The 20908-nt window shown below is 39.0% G+C and overlaps 1 protein-coding gene across 7 annotated transcripts in view; it reads left to right on the plus strand.

Annotated features, from left to right (window-relative positions):
- The window catches only part of add3a (adducin 3 (gamma) a), a 120277-nt gene that overhangs the window by 91998 nt on the left and 7371 nt on the right, over nt 1–20908 (plus strand). For 4 of the 7 annotated variants that reach the window (XM_030135759.1, XM_030135770.1, XM_030135751.1 and 1 more), the window contains 9 exons: nt 7963–8112; nt 8952–9095; nt 9957–10055; nt 11313–11489; nt 16479–16736; nt 17676–17780; nt 18025–18111; nt 19061–19084; nt 19790–19913. In XM_030135759.1, the coding sequence (XP_029991619.1) occupies nt 7963–8112; nt 8952–9095; nt 9957–10055; nt 11313–11489; nt 16479–16736; nt 17676–17780; nt 18025–18111; nt 19061–19084; nt 19790–19913 (1168 nt within the window). Of the gene's footprint in view, nt 1–7962; nt 8113–8951; nt 9096–9956; nt 10056–11312; nt 11490–16478; nt 16737–17675; nt 17781–18024; nt 18148–18298; nt 19020–19060; nt 19085–19789; nt 19914–20908 lie in introns of those variants that run through there. The other 3 variants (XM_030135780.1, XM_030135798.1, XM_030135807.1) reach the window with 2 other exon arrangements.

The raw sequence follows: 20908 nt of genomic DNA on the forward strand, positions 1-20908 counted from the left end.
GCTGTGTTTAAGCCAACAGACCTCTGGTTATTACCAAAATGTTTGGCCTCCTCTGGACACGTCTAATGTGTCTCCACTTTGCTTAATCAGCCATTAACTTCCTTCAAATACTTCCTGGAATTGTATAGAGGGAAAAATATTCAAAGCTACATGACAGACGGTGCTGCTTTCATTGTGTTTGTTCACTTGTGTTTTTCATTCTATGTGTCATCCGTTCCTCTAATATTGACTTTGTTCTGACAAATATTGAAGTTGTTGTGCCTGTGCAGGTTTGATGTAAATAGGGGGCATGTTGTTGCAGCATGTTGGCCATGTCGTGTCAATAGAAGTGTAATAATCTGTTGGCAACCCAGTTTCCTCCTGCCTTACATTTTAACTCCCTGTAATTCAGTTTCTATTTCTGTCCATTTCTGTGTGTTTTCCTCGTCAGCCTTCATTTTTATTTCTTTTATCTTTGTGTTTTGTGTCTGTTCAATGTAACATCAAGTTTATAAAACTGTGTAAAAGAGCAAAACACAAACACAATTAAGCTTCATTTATGCTCACTGTGATCCATTCAATGCATGTTAGAAAGGTTTGCAAAAAAGTTATTCTTTACCCAACTTCCTGCTTCATTGGGCTTTTCCCTCACTTTATTTGAACCACCTGTACAAACATGCACACCTGAGTTATGTGAGTGCAGGTGAGGGCTGACAGCTGGATGTTGTAGTCGTACTGCTGACAAGGCAGATTACTTTGTTTGACCTGCCTGGCAGGTAGTGATATGAAGGAAAACCTCAGCTCATGTTCAGCGACTCACTCACTGACTGGGTTTGTTATTACTTAAAAGTACAATGGAAGAGTTCATATGATGGGAAATACCTTTTATTATACTTTTACTTTAGTGTTTTTGCCACGTCATTAATCAAACGTAGTTTAAACTACCCACCCTGTGTTCCACACAGAAATAACACACTTGCATGATACAGTGACAAAGCAGTATTTAGATCTAGTAGAATATTTTAAAGGGGTCATATTTTGCTAAACCCACTTTTATCAATCTTTGGTAGATTTATTTCTGCATTTGGACCCTAATAGTTCAACAAGTTTGAATTTGAACCCTCCAGGTGCTGCACAACTATCTTTATATCTCTGATTTGAATTGATAAAGCACTTTGTGACTCTGTCTGTGAAAAGTGCTCTATAAATAAAATTTACTTTACTTACTTTACTTACTTTATTTTCATTTTGACAAGAATCGAATGGATTTCTACAACCTGTTTAAATTCCTGCTTAATTCGTTACGTCTATAACTAGTTACGCTACAACATTTGCACATATAAGGTCAAGATTTCCAACGAACATTTCTCGGAGTATGACATAATTGTTTGTCAGCAGCAGCGGTTGCAGTAAAAACTGAAAATATGTCCAAACTTCGAGCCCATTACCTAAAATGTTCAGTTGTTGGTTGTATTAATGAACATAAGTGTCTGAACGGGACAGAAAGCACAGCCAACAACCTGGAGGGGGTGGGGCATGAAGTGGCTCATTTGCATTTAAAGGGCCAGTGCTCAAACCGTCCTTTCTCGTGTCATTACTCAGAAATAGGGTTGACGTAATGACCAGCGTCCCCTCCCCATTTCGCCATTTTGAACTTAAAGGCACTAACAGTCCCATAACAGTGCGTTCATTGTTTTTGTAAATTGTCTGTGAAATCCGTCTAAGCGAAGATGCCTGGGAGACACTGCTGCATTTAAAACTGTTCCAGTTACTCCTGTGATTGACACAGCAAATGTAGAGACCCGGAGGTACGTTATTTTGGGTTTCGGACTAGTTTAATTCATGTGCAATTCCCACACACTAACCCACCAACACACTAACCAGACCAAGACTAAACTAGATTCGAACCCCAGTCACTTCACAGATACATGGAACAAGAATGTAGAGAGGAAACAGTAAAAACAAACGATGCTGTTTATTGACTATGAAATAAAGTTGATAGCATTTCACCATTACTGTCCCCTTGATTACAACATGTAAACATTGCATTATCCACGGGCTGACCTTTGACCCCACCACAGTGTTTTCAGTCATCAGGCTTATAGATCTCCAAACCTTGAACCCAGCCACAACAAAAATGTTCATAGCTGTGAAGGGACTTAAGGCTTTTGAATTCATCCGTTGTGTGGTAACTTGTGCTGAAAACAAGATAGTTAACTAACTGCATGTAGGTACAGGGTGGCAGAGTCCAGATCCCTGCACCAGTCAAACACCGGTAGCTCGTAGGGGTCTATATCCTTCATATCTCTGATCCTCTCCAAATACCTTTGCTTAGCAGTCGTGTTGAGCTTCTCCCATAGACACTCCTTGCTTTCGCCGCTGCCTTATTCATTTTTTTTTCTTAAATCTTGATTCATACAGCTCTTTCCTGCACATCTGTGCTATGCTGTTGCCCATAGCAACCGATAGCTTGTCAGTTCAAAATGACGCAGCCTCCGAGATATGTCACATGATATGATGTATGTCCTCATTTCTAATAGGGTTGAAGATGGACCTGAGGAGTTTCATGAATGAAGAATTCAGACCCAAGCATAGCATTTACAGTTTACCGTACTTTCTGGACTATAAGCCACACCTGAATATAAGCCGCACCCACCAAATTTTAAAAGAAAAAAATATTTGTACATTTATAGGCCGCACCTGACTATAAGCTGCAGATGTCCATGTTGTAACATGAGATATTTAAACAGAAAGATGGTAAACAAAAGATTATTTAAATTTTTATTTCCATACCTTAACTGCTTTTTTCCAAACAGTGCCTGTAACACGGCAGTAAAACGGCAGGAACATGGCTGGTTAAAAAACCCAGAAAAGTCATTGATCGCTATCTTCATCTTCCTTCTGCTCATTGAAACCACTGCAGTTGTCTTCTTCAGTGTTGGAGTTGAACAGCCTCAGAAAGGCTCCGTCACACACCTTCTCAGTCTCTCTTCCGTTGTCGCTCTCAATGGCACTTGCATGCAGCAGTTCTATTTCCTTCTTGGACAGACACATCGATTGCTTTTAACTTAAAAGCTGCATCATATGCATTTCTTTGTGTGCTTTCCATGATGAGGGTTTGTGCATGACACACAAAATGATTGTTAAAAGTTAAGATTAAAACTTTTCCTCTTGGCATCACCTCTTGCACCTGTCTGTCTCACTTTTGTGCTTCCTGCTAGAGCGCCCCCTGGAGGCCGGTAGCCCGTAAAAATCTATACTCGAGCCGCATTGTTGTATAAGCCGCAGGGTTCAAAGCGTGAGAAAAAAGTAGCGGCTTATAGTCCGGAAAGTATGGTATGTAGACCACAGGGAAATGTTTTAAAATGCATAATTCCATTTTAAAAAAGCAAAATATCAGTCCTTTAAATCAGAATTTATATTATTCACCAAATACTGTATTATCTAAAATAATAACTGATCATCGTGTGGTCCTGTCTGATGTCTGAGTGACTCAATAATTGACTTAATTACTAAAAACACACTCTGCGTATGTTATCAGAAGCACCATTATGCTATTACCAAGCACACAGAGACATTAAGTTTAATGGTTCATAGTAAAACATTGTGCTGCTTAAAGTACAAACCCTAAGAAGACAGCAGAGTAAAATATAGAGTCAGCCTTAGAAATGAGAGGCAGCATCAGTTAACATGGAGTATTTTTAGTTTGTGTGTCTGGACCACATCCATCTTTGCTGTGGTTATGTGGTGAAGTACGTATGACATCGAACAAAATTATGCAGTCATTATGTAGTCTGCAACTTTCACATGTCTGCATCTGCTTTTGTCTATGTGTGTGTCCATCGCAGCTGTTTTTTTTTTGTTTTTGTTTTTTTTTTTAAATCATCTCCTCCCCTTTGTTTTCAGCTTGTTTTGATCCTGTGATGCCCATACTCATGCAGCTGAGTCAGACTTTAGAGATACAAGAGACTGAGTGAAAGAAATGCACCCAGAATCAGGAGTGTGAGGGGTCATTTTGGGGTCACTGTGTAGAGGATCCAGACAGGCTTCAGTCAGTTTCCATCTGCCACACCTTCTTAGTCTCTGTGTTTGCTCCAAGGTGAGGATAGGCTCTGTTAATCCTTAGGGGTCTGAGCCTGTTTTGGCCATTTTTGAGTACTTTTGATTTTGCCTTTATATACTATATAAAGACATGTTTACTATACCCATGTTTGGTATCTTTTTTTCAGCACAGTTTCATCTATTTCATCTGCCTATTATTTTTTTCACTTTAACCTACTACATGAACACAAAAGGACAAAAAACACACGAAAAATATAAAATCTGATTTGAAAAATGTATATAATTTATTGCATAAATAACACAAAGATGCTTAACGAACTTTTTCAAAGACTTTAAAAGTGAATATTGGTTCCAAATATTAGGTATATAAAATTAAACTTGTAATAAATTAAAACTATATGCAAATATTTGACCTAAAAGCATAGCTTTATATTGGCATTTTGTCACCCCCCACTCCCAGTCCTCCCGGGTTCCGCATCTGGTCCAGGTGGGGTTATACTCACCCTTACACGTAATGCTAATGCAGTCTGTGGACTCGAATCCGCAGATTTGGCCAGTTTCTTCCATTTTGAAAAAGGACAAAAAATGACAAAGATATGGTTAGAAACATATTGCCCACCCTCTTTTTCATACTTTTACTCACGTTAGTTTGCTCCAAGTTCAAGCTGTCATATGTTCGGTTGTATTTGCTGACTGTTTCAATTCCGCACTTTCAAATGCAGTGGTCCCCAGTGGTTTACGTGACTAACTTCCGACGCTATGATGTGTTGAAAATGTCATGTGATTCAATCATGGGGCCGTGACCGTGGACCCCTAAGGGTTAAGATCATAGACACAGTCACATTTCCAAAGGCTTGGAACATGGAAAAGACTGACTTTACATTAGAGGGTTAGCCTAAAGTTAAGCTGTTGTAAATTTCCACTGTCTGATATGTCTTCTCACGCCCCCTCAGTCCTCCAGTGACTCCAGTGGACCTTCCATAAAATCTCTTATCACCTACTTAGTAAAAAGAGTCGTGTTTCAGATTCTTTCTGACACATCTTTGGCATCTTTTTATAATTAGAAGTGCTGTGTTTGTCAGACGGGCCTCTTGGCTGCAGGGTTCTTTGACAGGCAGCTGCAGACTGAAGGGGACAGGGTGAACTGATACTGCACTGGACATGTAACACAATCAATATTCAATCGTCTGACAGCTGTGTGTGTGTGTGTGTGTGTGTGTGTGTGTGTGTGTGTGTGTGTGTGTGTGTGTGTGTGTGTGTGTGTGTGTGTGTGTGTGTGTAGGTGTGCGTGCATGCATGCATCTGTGCGTGTGTGTGTGTGTGTGTGTCGATAAAGATGAGGCCTGTTAGTTACGCCCGGCTGGTGCCATTCATTTTCCTCTGCTGGGTGTCAGATCAATAGACAGCTGTCCATCCAAACCTCTGTGTAGCTCCACTCAGGATTTTCAGACCAAGCTAAACTTCAGCGACTCCACCCTTATGGTTTCTATTTTAATCACTTTTCAGTACTTTCCAATACAGCACATGATTTTCCAAACATGGTATAAATTCACCATCTTATTTTATGTAACCAAAACAAACCAAAAGTGACCACTCCTTGTATTTATCCTGAGATATTTCATGATGTCATAAGATATCACGCTTAAAGTATGGATGATGAAAACCTCATGAAAAATATATGTCAGATCTGGTAATGATAAGAAAAAATTACTTCAGTGTTTCTTTATGCTCTTTATTAGGCAAATAATCACTATTAAATAAACATCAGTAGTGTCATGACTACATGACTGCCCTGATCCAAAATAAAACCAACTGAACAGATTAAAACTATTAAGTAGAAAAACTTTTTTACCATATTTATTCATGAAACTCACTTCTAATATTTTTGATTTCCTGTTCTTAAATTGTAGATCTTTTTCCTTATCCCATAAAGACCCAGTGCTACTTTTGTGGCAGTTCCCAGAAAAATGTTTCTCTCTTTCACCTTTCTTAAGTGATTTATCACCATTTATTATAATATTTTTCTCTATATTTAGCACTTTTCACTGTAAATTATGTATTTTCCTATACTTAATTTTCAATATGTGATTCAGATGGTCATGAAAACTCAGAGTTAATTCAAAGGCTATTATATCAAAACAGAAAAAATTGAAGAAAAAATCATTTTTCAGCAAATCTATCATTAACTGAACATAAACCGTGTGTCTCCAACCACTGTCATTGATCCAACTCCATGGGTTTTACGAATCAATGTTGTAGAAGTTGATGTGTTTCCATGGTAACTACAGAGTCCCTGAACGTCCAAATGGGTCATATCTGATGACCATGAAAAGATGACAAACTGCATTTTACACCAATTATTTACATGTATTGATAGGATTAGTGGATGAACAGGTATTAAACAGTTTATATCAGTAGATGCTGTTGGTCACCTGTGGATGTTTGGGTCTTCATGGGTTAAATGATGCATCTACAGTATTGTGCAATGTGTGCATACCTGTTGAGTGTCATACACATTTTAAGTACTGTTCAGTGCCTCCTTCATTTGTTAATACCTTCTTTATAAAGTTACTTATGTAAGGCACAATTCTCTCAAGACAGAAAGTGAAACAGGAGTGGAGCACATCCATAGAAAATAAAGTTCAGCCATATTCTGCAGGCTCCAGCTGGACTCTGTGTATTTCATTTGCCTCTGTCTGGATGATGGATGCCCCTTCCTGTTGTGATACGCTCTAACTTCATATTGTGAAAGAGAAAATTGCACTCAGGTTCTGGGTTATATCTTAGAACAACATGTGGTTACTGTGACGACAATTTTGTACAAAGTCTGCAGGCAAAGCTGTGTTTTCTGGTTGTTATTAGGCTTTACTGTTAGAACTGACATCTGCACTTCGTTTTGTCACTGTTCTCCTTCAATTTTTATGCCTCTGTCAAGTATTCTGTCTTAATTCTCTCTTTTTCTTTACTTCTTTTCCCTCCACACCTCCTCCTCCACTATTCCCTCCATCGCTCCTCCGTCCGGCCCTGTAATCTAATAACTGCAATCAGCTGGGTAATGAAGATGTCATAGTAAAGGACGTCATGTCCATCCACTGACTATATTATGTTTCCTGGTAACAATCCAATTCATTTCCGGGAGCAGAGCGGTCAGAGCAGAGGAATCATTGTTAATGTGATTTCTGTCATCACACTCATTGATTTTGACTTGTGTTTGTATTGTCTTAGTTAATATTTCAGGGTTATCAGCTGTGTTTGTGTGTGACCGGCAGGATGTGGTTATGTGTTCAGCTCTGGATGTGCTTCAGTGTCTGACCTTATTTAATTTTCCTTATCTTTACATGGATAGTTGTATAGTGAGCCTCCTGTTGCGCTCCGGCTGCCTCGTCGTATTCCCCCGGCTCTCAGGGGAGTCGTCCACATGATGCCGCCGTCAGGGATTAAAGAATATTGTTTGTGTCAAAGTGTATTTGCAAGATTTAGAAGGCAGAGAAAAAGACTAAAACTAAAAGTAGAAGTGAAAAAAATGTTCATTTGACCGAAATACAAATAAAAGAATGGCAGCTTTGTATTAGTTTTATTGTTTTTTTCTTGTAAATTACTGAGCTCTGCTGAAGGTTAAGCAAAGTAGATGCTTTGTGATATTCGAGAATAAAAAGTCTTTGCACAATATTGGACTTTTCTTATTTATTATCATGCATTCTGTCCATCCCACCTCTTCAGATTCTTTCAATCAAACTACATGAGAAATTCAACTCTGCAATAGAATGAGATAAAAACCAAGCAAATGCTAGAATTTAAAGACCTTATGCTGTTACAGCTAAATGAAAACCAAAGTGAAAGACTAAATAATAATAGATACTAATGAAAACTGCAAAGCCAATTCTCAGTTTGATCAACCAGCTCCTCCGTTGTTCTCCACAGGTGAAGGTCAACATCATCGGGGATGTGATCGAGCAGGGCTCCACCAACCTGCGGATCGACCCTGCCGGATTCAGCCCCCATGCCGCCATCTACTCCATGCGTCCAGACATCCGCTGTGTCATACACGTGCACACTCCTGCCACAGCTGCTGTAAGTTCACTTTACAACTGGACACCATTTTCATCACAGACCACCAGAGGTCTCCACTCAGATGAACTTGCTGAACTCTGATTTAAATATTGTTGTAAATAAAACTGGAAGCTGCTATGACATATCCTGTGGAATAGTAATGGTTACCTTTTCAAGAAGCAACAAGCAGTGTCAGGCACAACAAACCCCGCCCCTCATATGTAATGTAGCTTATTTTGGCATCAATCCAGCTGATGTCATCATGTCTATGTGTGTGCTGATGTGACAAGTTTGAAGTAAATTGAAACAAAATTGATGTTTTTATAGACGTGAAGTTTTGTGCATTATAAGTAAATGGGAGAAGAAAAAAGATTTTAAAAATTCCTAAAAAATTTTAATTTTGACCTACTTCTCCCAAAATGTAACCACATCTATTTTGCATCATTGGCAATCTATAAACCGAATTTGGTATAAATTCACCCTATAGTTTTGCTGCTACAGATGTTTGAAATTTCAGCAATAATAAGTAAATGGGGAAGAAAAATGTTTTTAAAATTCCTAAAAAATCTGAACTTTGACCCACTTTACCCAAAATTTAACGAGCTCTATACTGGGTCACTGGCAATCTGTGAACCAAATTTGGTATGAATTCAACCAATAGTTTTGCTGCTAGAGTGTTAACAAACAAACAAACATACAAACTAAACCAAAAACAATACCTCTTGCCTCCCCAATATAGTTAGGTAGAATATTTATGTAAAAAAAAAAAAGATATGAAAAAGTATTCTATACTCAGGAGCATCTACAACAAATGGATGAAATGGTGAAAATAGTTGGTTTACTCCTCTCTCCTCCTATAGGTATCATCAATGAAGTGCGGCATCCTGCCAATTTCCCAGGAGGCTTTGATTTTGGGAGATATTGCCTACTACAACTACCAGGGCAGCCTGGACGACCAGGAGGAGCGCATAGAACTCCAGAAGGCCCTGGGCCCGACTGCAAAGGTATATGAACTTTAACAAAATAGGTTCTCTGTGATGATATCTTTAAAGTTATTTTAAAAATTCTGAAGGAAGGGCGTTTTAAACCTTGTCCTTGTAGTTAACAAAGGGAAATGAGCTGATTATCAGGGTGTGGTGTATCCCTAATAGAAAACAATAGTCTGAGACAGTCGAAGCAGAGCATCCTGTTAAAATGACAGCTGCATCAGGGTTAGCTTTTCCTAGGTTAACTCTTAAATAAGTTGTTTTTTACTTAATTCATGTCGTGCTTTCACGACAGCATGAGCGAAACTGACATCACATCAACACAAAAGAACAAATACACGGATGAAATAATAACCATTCTTACATTGTTCATACAAATATATTTTAATTCCACATTCATTAAGTCATTGTAACTAATATAAATATTATTTTTTGTTCTCTGACACTCAGGAGGTGCTTAAAGATAAACTTCACCATAACAAAAACATCATGAGCGATTTCCAGGCTGTTTCTGTTTTATTTGAGATCAGAGTTTATAAAGGTTTCACTGAATTTAGGGGAATTTCCACTGCTGTTACTCAGTCCCTTCCGTCATCATTTGGGGCCCAGCCCTTGTTGATTCATGGACTTAGAAATATTTTAGTGGTTACTTATTAGCCAACATGTGCTTCAACTAATAATACAGCTGCAACTAAAGGTTACACTTTTCTACTCTTGTAAATATTTAGGAAGGGGTAAGAGTTTAACAACCGATTGGCTTTAAACTCTTTATGCAGCAGTGTTTTCTGCTCTGTTTTGGAACTGTGCTAACCTGCATCATCCATATTAAATACTTGAATTTATATCCTCATTCTTCATTTGTGTCTGTGTGTGTTGCAGCTTCTGGTACTAAGGAATCACGGTGTGGTTGCTCTTGGGGAGACCATCGAAGAGGCCTTTCACTACATCTACAATGCCCATTATGCCTGCGAGATCCAGGTACCCACCAAAATATTCAAGCACTAATCTGGTTTAGACCAACAAACAGGGTGGGAGGTTTTACATAATAAAAACACTCTTTTAGTCAGAAATTCCTGCCTTTTAGAAAACAGACTCAAACACCATAATGATGATGGTGATGGAAGGATTAAGCCAGTGTGTTGTTGTTGATTCTGGTCCAAAAGGGCATTTAGAGAAGGGTGTTTCTTCTTTTTTCCTCCTTTTTTGATGTAGTTTGTGTGAAGGGTATAGTTAGTGTGAAGTAAGATTATCTAAGAACAAAGACTTATTTTTGCCGTTATTTTCTTTATTTACATCAGGACCTCTTGTAGTTGTACTTTCTTAGTTCACTTATTACCCCGCCCCCCCGAAGGGAAGGCAAGGGGTATTGTTTTTGGTTCAGTTTGTTACTTTCTTTGTTTGTTAACACTCTAGCAGCAAAAGTATTGGTTGAATTCATACCAAATATAGTTTATAGATTGCCAGTGACCCAGAATAGATCTGATTACATTTTGGGAAAAGTAACTCGAAGTTTCACTTTTTTATGAATTTCTAAATCTTTTTTTTTTTTTTTTCCCCATTTACTGTTAATGGGCGAAATTTCAAATGTTTGTAGCAGCAAAACTATTGGTTGAATTCATACCAAGCAAGGAAAAGTAGGTCAAAGTTCAAATTTATTTTGAATTTTTAAAATCTTCCCATTTACTTATAATGGGTGAAATGCGTGTGAGGGGCAGGGTTTGTTGTGCCTGGCACCACTTGTTATAAATTGTGTGTCCTGACTTAAGTTGTTTTATGATAACATAAAATTAGAATTAAAGAATTAAAATATGCATGACAACAGAGTTTGTGTGGATTTCCCTGGTGTTTTACTGTTACAATCATGTGTCTTTTACATGACAGATACCTAGTGATATTAGAAAACAAGGGGGTTGCAGGTTCATTTGAGTCTTTGTGGATGTGGGAGGGGGTTTAGAGATGCTGTTGTATCCTCCGCCGTCACAGGCATAGCAAATCTCCTGATTGACTCCCCTTAGTCGAGCAAAAGAAAACATTAATCCACCCTGCAAAGCCCAGCTTAATTTCTATAAATAAATCCTCCATCCGTGTTTGCTTTATGCTTGTATTATATTAAAATATATTTGTTGGTGTTGAAGCGTTAGATTTGGTGGGATCTTATTTTTCTGTCTTTTGTGTGACAGATGTTTAATAGAGGTTTGTGCTAAATGAGGCTCTCATTCTCCTCCCTCACTGTAGGTGAATGCCATCTCATGTGCTGGTGGTGTTGATAACCTGATAGTGCTGGACCAGGAGAAGTATAAGTCACGGGTTCATGACGTCGCATCAGCGGCTGCTGTCAACATGGGCAGTCCATACAAGTGGAAGACTGGCGAGCTGGAGTTTGAATCTGTGATGAGGATGCTTGATAACCTGGTGAGTTCATAGACAGCAAAATGAAAGCAAATATTTGGTGTGACAACAAGAATTCTGCATAATAAACACCGTATAAGCCCATTTTAGCAATATTAATGATTACAATTACATTACAGAATACAACAATTAGTGACTAGTCACTTTCTCTAGATGTTTCTCTAAATGTACATCAAATCCTTATATTCAGGCCTGCAACATATTAAAAAATAGTTGAGATGGGGGCAGCTGAGGAGGACAGAAAGGTGGTTTTCTGTCTGTGCTGTGCTAACACTGGTGATAGGTCTGGCATGCACCACTGTCATCCTGTATAAGTAAAGCATCAGTGGGTTGTCTGGTTAGTTCTTTAAATGAACCACATTTTCCTAAGTAGTGTTGGAAATGAAGTTGTTTTGGTGGATCGTGGAACTAATGCTGGCTTCATGTGCTATGGGAATTATGGTAAATATTATTTACAAACTCAAAAATTGCACATGACCGCCCCCTTGTGTTGTATTTTCCACTGGGGTGCTGGGAAAAAATTTTGATAAACGAGTTGCCGAGGTGAAAATAAGTAACCTTTGAACTGTTCAACATGGCAGACAGCAATGACGGATTAATCGCAAATGATAAACACTGCTTTTATTAACATTTGGCTGCTGTTAACTGATGATTTTGTACATTTATAGTCTACACAATTTGCAAAAAAATTTTTACAAAAAAAAAAAAGCTGTCCATGTGTGTATGGGTTCTCTCTGAGTACTCTGGCTTCTAAAGACGTGCATTAATAGGTGAATTGGTTAAAGTAAATTGCCCTTAGGAGTGAATGTGAGGGTTATTCATCTCTATCCATGTCAGTGTATACATGTCCCTGCGACACGAGACTCGAGAATAAAGATCAGAAGATGAAGGAATGAAAAAAAAAAAAAAATGCTGTTGCAGATGAAATAACACATCCAAAACTGTTTTACCCATGTAGCAGGTCACAATAAATTGCGTGTCAGCCATTTTTCATTTCGCTACGACATCAAAAGCACTTGAACACAACGCACAAGTGGAAAGGTTAATCTTCCCGATAGCATGTGAAGGCAGCATAAATCCCTACAAAAGAAATGGACGAGTATCATCGTCAAAACTTGCTGTTTTCATGAAGTTGTGGCTCAGATTATAGGGACTTTCATGGTAATAACACACAGATAGTGGAAGGAAGGCACAACCTCACAACAGCCAAGTACATTCTGTGATCCTGACCAGTAAAGAGGCACTAAAACTGAATATCGATGTAATCTGAAACAGCTGATGTCAGCAGGTGACGGCAGTCATGGTTTGATACAAATGCAGCAAGCAGGAAATGTCTCTAGCCCCCAGGATCAAGTACAGACTCAGGATTTACAATCAAATACATGAGAAAATCATTAAAAGGTTTAAAAATGCCGGAAGAGGTTTGGATGTTTCACCCTCTATGGTGTGGAACATCATTAAAAGATTCATGGAATCCGCAGGAATTTCTGTGTATGAAGGGAAAGGGCATGAACTGAAACTCAATCTCTGTGATCTCTCTCACTCAGACATTGTTGGATAAAGAGCCATCATTTAGCTATAGCTGATAAAACAACAGGGGCTCAGATTTACTTTGGCAAACCTTTGAAGTACAACAACGTATAGTTACATCCACAAATGCCTATTAGGTTTTCACTGTACAGAAAGGAAACCTCATCTTCTCCAGGCTCAGCGGCATCTAAGGTGGACCACAATACATGTTCAAATTTAGAAATAATTGTCCTATTTATATGTTTTTTCTATAATATTTGAACTTTTGCTGCTTAGGGTTTTTATCAACAGTTCAGTTTTACTTTTAATCTTTTTTTTTTCTTTGTAAAAATAACTTCAAATCCACATTACATTCACATATTTGTCTTTTATCTTTGTTAAGGTCTGGTTCCGTTGAGTAATAATATATGCTGTGTTTAGACGATTAGTTCTTTAAATGTTTTCATGAGCAAATGTAGTAACTATAGCCGAACTGATATGAAAAAGAACAATAAAAAATAATAGTGTGATGTTGCCGAAGAGTCAAACAGTCTTTTGGAAGAACAATGAAGCAAAAAATATTTTGTGAGGGATTAATATTGAAGGACACAATGCTACATTTTTGGAAAACGGTGAGAGAAACGCTTCGTAGGGATGCATGGAGGGATGATTTTTTTTGTTTGTTTGTTTGTTTTTGGGTCACCATGTGCAGCAGTCAGCCTGAGCCCTTCTGCTTTTATTCCATCCTTCTTTTACAGTCTGTTTTTGTTTGTCTTTGCGTAGTTGTTTCTGTCTGACATCCTCCAATCTGTGCTTTAGTCTTTCTCGACGTTGCCCTCTATGTCTTCTCTCTTTTTCCAGTCCCTCGGCTCTTGGTGACTCATCACCTTTCAGCCCATCGTGCAATTGAGCAGCTCATCTCCATCTGTCCTCTCCTCTGTCACATCTCTCTCTCACACCTCATAAACCAAATGTTTGCATCAGATAAGCTATCTGTTTCAGATGTTTTGCAAACCCAAGGAACAGGGATGAGGTTAAGGGGAAGAAAAAGCACACTGAACAAAATATAAATACAACACTTTTGTTTTTGCTCCCATTTTACATGAGCTGAACTCAAAGGTCTAAAACTTTTCTATGGACACAAACGGCCTATTCCTGTCAAATATTGTTCACAAATCTGTCTAAATCTGTGTTAGTGAACACTTCTCCTTTGCCGAGATAATCCATCCACCTCACAGGTGTGGCATATCAAGATGCTGATTAGACAGCATGATTATCACACAGGTGTGCCTTAGGCTGGCCACAATAAAAGGCCACTCTAAAATGTGCAGTTTTAACACACAGTACAATACCACATATGTTGCAAGTTTTGAGGGACCGCGCAATTGGCATGCTGACTGCAGGACTGTCCACCAGAGCTGCTGCCCATGAATTGAATGTTCATTTCTCTACCATAAGCTGTCTTCAAAGGCGTTTCAGAGAATTTGGCAGTACATTCAACCAGCCTCACTACCGCAGACCACGTGTAACCACACCAGCCCAGGACCTCCACATCCAGCATCTTCTCCACCTCGTCTGAGACCACCCACCCAGACAGCTGCTGCAACAATGGGTTTGCATAACCAAAGAATTTCTGCACAAACTGTCAGAAACCATCTCAGGGAGGCTCATCTGCATGCTCGTCGTCCTCATCAGGGTCTTTACTTGACTGCAGTTTGTCATCGTAACCAACTTGAGTGGGCAAATGTTCACATTCGATGGCATCTGGCACGTTGGAGAGGTGTTCTCTGCATGGATGAATCCCAGTTTTCACTGTCCAGGGCAGATGGCAGACAGCATGTATGACATCATGTGGGTGAGTGGTTTGCTGATGTCAGTGCTATGAATCAAGTGGCCCATGGTGGTGGGGTTATGATATGGGCAGGCATGTGTCATGGACAGCAAACACAGGTGCATTTTATTGACGGCATTTTGAATGCACAGAGATATCATGACCAGATCCTGAGGTCCAGTGCTCATCCACCATTCATCCACCACCATCACCTCATGTTAACCATGATAATGCACGGCCCCATGTTGAAGGATCTGGACACAGTTCCTGAAAGCTGAAAACATCCCAGTTTTTGCATGGCCAGCATATTCACCAGACATGTCACCCATTGAGCATGTTTGGGATGCTCTGGATCAGCATATACGACAGCATGTTCCAGTTTTTGCAAATATCCAGCAACAGCCATTGAAGAGGAGTGGACCAACATTCCACAGGCCACAATCAACAACCTGATCAGCTCTATGCCAGGGTGACATGTTGCACTGCGTGACACAAATGGTGGTCACACTAGATACTGACTGGTTTCCTGACCCCCCTGAACCCCCCAATACAGTAAAACTGCACATTTTAAAGTGGCCTTTTATTGTGGCCAGCCTATGGCACACACCTGTGAACTAATCCTGCTGTCTAATCAGCATCTTGATCTGCCGCCTGTGAGGTGGATGGATTATCTCTGCAAAGGAGAAGTGTTCGTTAACACAGATTTAGACAGATTTGTGAACAGTATTTGAGAGAAATAGACCTTCTGTGGATATAGAAAATGTCTTGGATCTTTGAGTTCAGCTCGTGTAAAATGGGAGCAAAAACGAAAGCGTTGCGTTTATGTTTTTGTTCAGTGAAGTTACCCCCTCTTCACTCTGGCAGCTAGAACAGAAATATAAGGAGCTGTCTGTTTTCAACTTCATGTGAAGTGAAAAGCAGCATTTGTGCATTTGACAGTTGCTGCATTTAAAAGAAAAAAGGGAAAAAAGCAGGATCAAGTTAAGTTGAAAGGTCAGCTTTGACCATGGCAAAACAAAAGGACAAAACAGAAAAGAGCGGAACATAACTGTCAAGGGCAGTGTGGAAAAATGTCTGGAAAACAGTGGGACTCTGTGAGAGGACAGCGACAAAAGAAGTGGAAATGAGTGGAGAGGAGGATAAATGAGAGAAGGGAAGAGAGGCATGGAGGGGTGAGGGGACGGGTCAGACAGGAAATCTCTGATTCTGTCCTCAGAGCTGCCAGAAACCCTGCGGTCACATCACTGTTGTCTTTTTTTTCTTTGATTTTTCTCACAAACTGTGAAACTGACTGCTCACATTGCAAAAAGAAAAGATACATAGAGAGATAATATTAAAATATATGCACTGTGGTGTGGTATGTGGTGCCATGTTTAAATGTCTTAATATTTAATTTTAATTCAAATTCTATATTTATATAAATTCCAAATTTGTTATTTTTTGCTTTATATTTCATTTTTCAGTCATTTGTGGTTTTACCTGTCTTTTTCTTGGCACTTGGTTGTTGTATGTCGCTGCTGTTAACAATGAAATATATCTTATCTTATCTTATCTTATCTTATCTTACGTGTTTAAATTATTTATTGTAACAGAAAGACTTTCACCACTTTCCACTGAACAAACTGTTGCTGTCGTCTTGTCTCTTGCTGCAGGGCTACAGGACAGGTTATGCCTACAGGCACCCAATCGTACGGGAGAAGCCGAGGCACAAGAGTGATGTGGAGATCCCCGCCACAGTCACAGCATTCATGTTCGAGGAGGACGGGGACAGCGCCGCCACACGGCTGCCCTTCAAGTTCCTGCAGCAGCGGCAGCAGAGGGAGAAGACACGCTGGCTGAACTCACCGAATAGCTACACCAAGGTCAGCGTGGAGGGAGGAGAGGAGCGCTACAACCACCGGACGACCACGGTAAGAGGAGTCACAGTCACACAGAAGGACTGAGGAGTCCAGCTCTACAAATGTAAAGTTTTTTTATAAGTTATAGTGGGCACACTTTTGCGCCATCTTTTAACTGGTTGAATGTGTTTGTGTAGAAATAAAAATAAATGCAAACATGACATGATGAAGTCTTCATGGTCTGTAATGGGATTCAGATCAAAACCAGTGAGAGCTGAGTGGACATCAGTGTTTAAACCTAATACTACAACGCCATCTGTCGGCTGAACAGAGTATAACATTTATTTACTCTTTATTAATTCATCTTTAACTGACTTTAAAACTTCAGAAAATTATTCCCATTTTCTAAATTTGTAGATGCTGCTTTTTCTCAGAATTTTTTGTACAAACTAAACATGAGACATCTCCATGTTTTTATTATAATAGTTTTTTTTTTTTTTTTTTTTTTTTCGTGGACACAGTACACAGTCCTGATGGGCTTAGAAAACACTAAGAATATAGTTGCATTTCCTTACAAGGTTACGAGCTGTTTTTCTGATTGGTCTTAAAATATTTGCCACGTCTCCATGATGAGCCTGTTTGACCTTCAGTCCAACCCTATTATGTTAGAAATGTAAAATGTCAAGAAAAGCTTTGTACTCAAAAATATTTTGACCAAAAAATAAAGGTCAGTCTTGCTCATTAAATAAAGCTAATGGTAGTTGAACTAAAAAGTCTTTTACAGCGTAGTTAGCCATTAACTGAAAAAAGAGATTATGTTACAAGGGCAGTTGACACATCTGATCAGAGCACAGTACATGTTTACAATCATTTGTCCAAAAAAAACATTTTAGATATGGTATGTGGTTGTTTTCCATCAGTTGGTTTTAACACACATTTCTAGTGCCACTACAGCTGCTGCTCTGATGTTCAAATCAGTTTGATCTCATCTGTTTTCTGTTGCTTTTCTAGTGGATGAAGGCAGATGAGACGGGAACCCCGATCCGCATTGAGGACCCCAATCAGTTTGTCCCCCTCAACACAAACCCCAATGAGGTGCTGGAGAAGAGGAACAAGGTGAATGTTTGTTCTCCATCAGAATGAGGGATTCAGACTTAGAATGTTCATTGCCATTAGTTTTTTTGTTTTATTTTTCTGAGAAATTCTCAGCTGAGTAGTGGAATAATCATCACATGCTGATGTGTGGAATCAGAAATAAACTCAGAGTTGCAAGTTTAATATTTGCATTAAAATGCTGTGAGTTTTTATCATTTAAAATCATGTCCAGTTCAATAACAATGTTATGTGTGTGTTGCTACAGATAAGAGAGCAGAACCGGTTTGATGTGATGACGTCAGGGCCGCGTTCTCAGCACCTTGCAGGCATCCCTGTGGATGAACCCCGACGGGTAAGAATCAGCTTCTGCAATACTCACACCTGTAGAGTAACTCCAAATCCACTCAGCTTTCTGCAGATTCACTTTTTTCCTCAAACACTTGTGCCACATAGTGAATACAGGAAGAGTGTCTGTTTTTAACATTTGTAGAGTTAATTACTATTAAAGAAGAAATGTGAAAAATAAACAACATTAGGAACTCTACAGCTACAGTCAGTATCCTTCCTTTAAAGAGCTCAGAGATTATAACTACATGTGAAGAGTCTTTAGTTTGCACCTGGCACAAACTGTCATACAGGTACTGTTATTCAGTTTTGACCCCAGTACGCGCAAAAAAAAAAATCATGTTTAATGTCATATGAAATCTAAGTTTCTATTAACTCTGTCTCTCTGTGGATGAAAGGATGGCATGGCAGTATCCCAATATGGAAAACTGAGGGTGTTTAAGGATAAAACATATGATGAAATTAACTTTTCAGACTTTTGACTAAGTTCACTAAGTTAGTTACCTGTCTGCAAAAATGCTTTGCACTCAAAATATTGCTCCATCATCAAGGCGCATAATAGGATGGTTGTTATTGGACACATGAAAACACATATCATCTACCTTAATTTAAATGTGTAATTCTGGCTGACTTGACATTTGTTCAGGTTGCATCGCAATTTGGTGGAGCTGTACTGAACTTCATGAACTAGTAAGAAAGATAAAGATGTACGCTGCTGTAAGAACTGCAATGAGGAGACTAATGGGTTAAATAAGTGGAAACACCACTGAGTGTGGATGTCCTCATGGCTTCAGAAATGAAACATTTAATGAGAGGTTTGTCCACTAGGGGGAGACAACTGAACACATTATGCAGAACAAACCAGCATGGTGACAGTTTTCCTGTACAAAATAATTTCCCTCACAATAAAAACATTTTGGTGCTGATTTATTCACGATTGGTGTTTTGTCTTAAAGGATATGGTGCAGATCAAAGTTCTGGTAAATATGCATAAGCGATTTTTTTTTTTCTTTCTGTTTCAGTTTGCAGTGTTTTTTTTTTTTTTTTTCAGTTTAATTCACCACCCTGAATTATGTAGAATTTTGTTTTAGACACTTTTTATGCCCACTCAGAACAGAAAATGGCGCATGTTAAATTGAGTTGTGTAATGAAGTACAGAATTACATTTATTTTTATATTGTTTTCTTCCTTCAGACATTTCACATTTTTAGTGTTTTGTTGGTGCATGACAGCCTTCAGATACATTTCACATAAACCAAAACGGACATTTTGTTGTATTTGTGTCATTTGTGCATGTGTGCTCAACTCAGTTTGTTGGTACAGTGGTGCGCCTGATATAAATTGCATTAACACTTGTCTTGTAGTGTTAATTTTCGACAGTCTGTTATAAAGATGTTGTGGTTTACAATCTAATCAGTTGAGAATTTCTGTGAAGTGTTTATTTGATCAGTTGAGTCTGTGTGATGTGGTTGATGATGTGGTTTTATTAGTTTAAGCTATGCTCCAGTGAGTGTTGTACATGTGTAAGTGGAAGACAGAGTTGTTTTATATGTTTGCATGCACTTATGCATTGGCACGTACATCTGTGTGTGTTTTTATGGACTTTAGCTTTATGCACTTCTGTGTGTATTTGTGCATTTGTGTGTGAGTTACTATGCTCACCCGTGTTCCCGTCTCCTCCCTAGCCATACGTGCCCACAGAGGAGGAGCAGATGGCTCCCCTGCCTCCCAACCCTTTCAGTGAGCTGTCGGAGAAGGAGCTGGAGGAGTACCGTAAGAACATAGAGAGAAGACAACTGGGCCTCAGCGGTACGACACACACCAAAACTAACAAAGACACACACTCCCTAGTTCACGAATTCATGAATGTGCATTCGTTTGTGGATGTGATCTGTGTAAGCTCGAAATGCAAACAGCATCAGAGCCAAATCACACTGAGAGACATATGGACTCAACACGCACACACACACACATGCACACAGGACATGAGCTCTGAGCCACATCCTGTCCTTACTGTCAACCCTTCAGCATTTCGTTTAACAACAAAATTATTAAGCAGGCATGTGTAAGCCACAGATCATCTGTAAACCGCGGTTTGAGATTAGTTTGAGGCAGCGAGAGGAACTGTGTCATTCCATTTGAGTGAGCAGTAGGACTGCTGTCTAAGCTGCACACTGTCAGTTCATAGTTAAAACTAAAAGAACTTGCAGTTCAATAACATTTAGCAGAACATGTTCTGTACATTATTATCAGTAGTTGTATTAGTTGTATTAAGTAAGATTGAAATCATCACTGAAAATTAACAAATATTCAAAGCCTCATATTGAACAGCCAAATCTAATCTGACTGACAAGATTGTGGTTCCAGTACAGCCATACCTAGTATACAAGGTTTACTTTTCTTGTCTTTATTGATATCTATTAATATTTATTTCAGAAATGGTGAATGCCTCTCCTAGTTTATATTCCTCCCATGCTCCGATAGTACAATGAATGGTCAACTGAATTGGAAAATGATTAAATTTCAACTCCTGCTTGCTTCTGTCAGGCTACTGTTAACTGTGCTCCATCAGATCTGACTTTCAGCTATAAGATAGCAATCCAAAAAGACAGATTGTGGGTTCAGGGTCATGCCCTGTTTAACTGTTATTTCAGTACAAGCAGATTTCTATCAGGATTTACCTTATTGTGCAGTTACATTTGTGCTCTTGCTCCTCGTGCAGTCACTTGTTGATGGATGACTGAATTTGTACTGTGATCTCTCTGCAGTTTTGTTGTTACTCGACATCTGCAGTGCACAAACCA

Source organism: Sphaeramia orbicularis, chromosome 1 (assembly GCF_902148855.1).
Source record: "Sphaeramia orbicularis chromosome 1, fSphaOr1.1, whole genome shotgun sequence".
Taxonomy (NCBI): Eukaryota; Metazoa; Chordata; class Actinopteri; order Kurtiformes; family Apogonidae; genus Sphaeramia; species Sphaeramia orbicularis.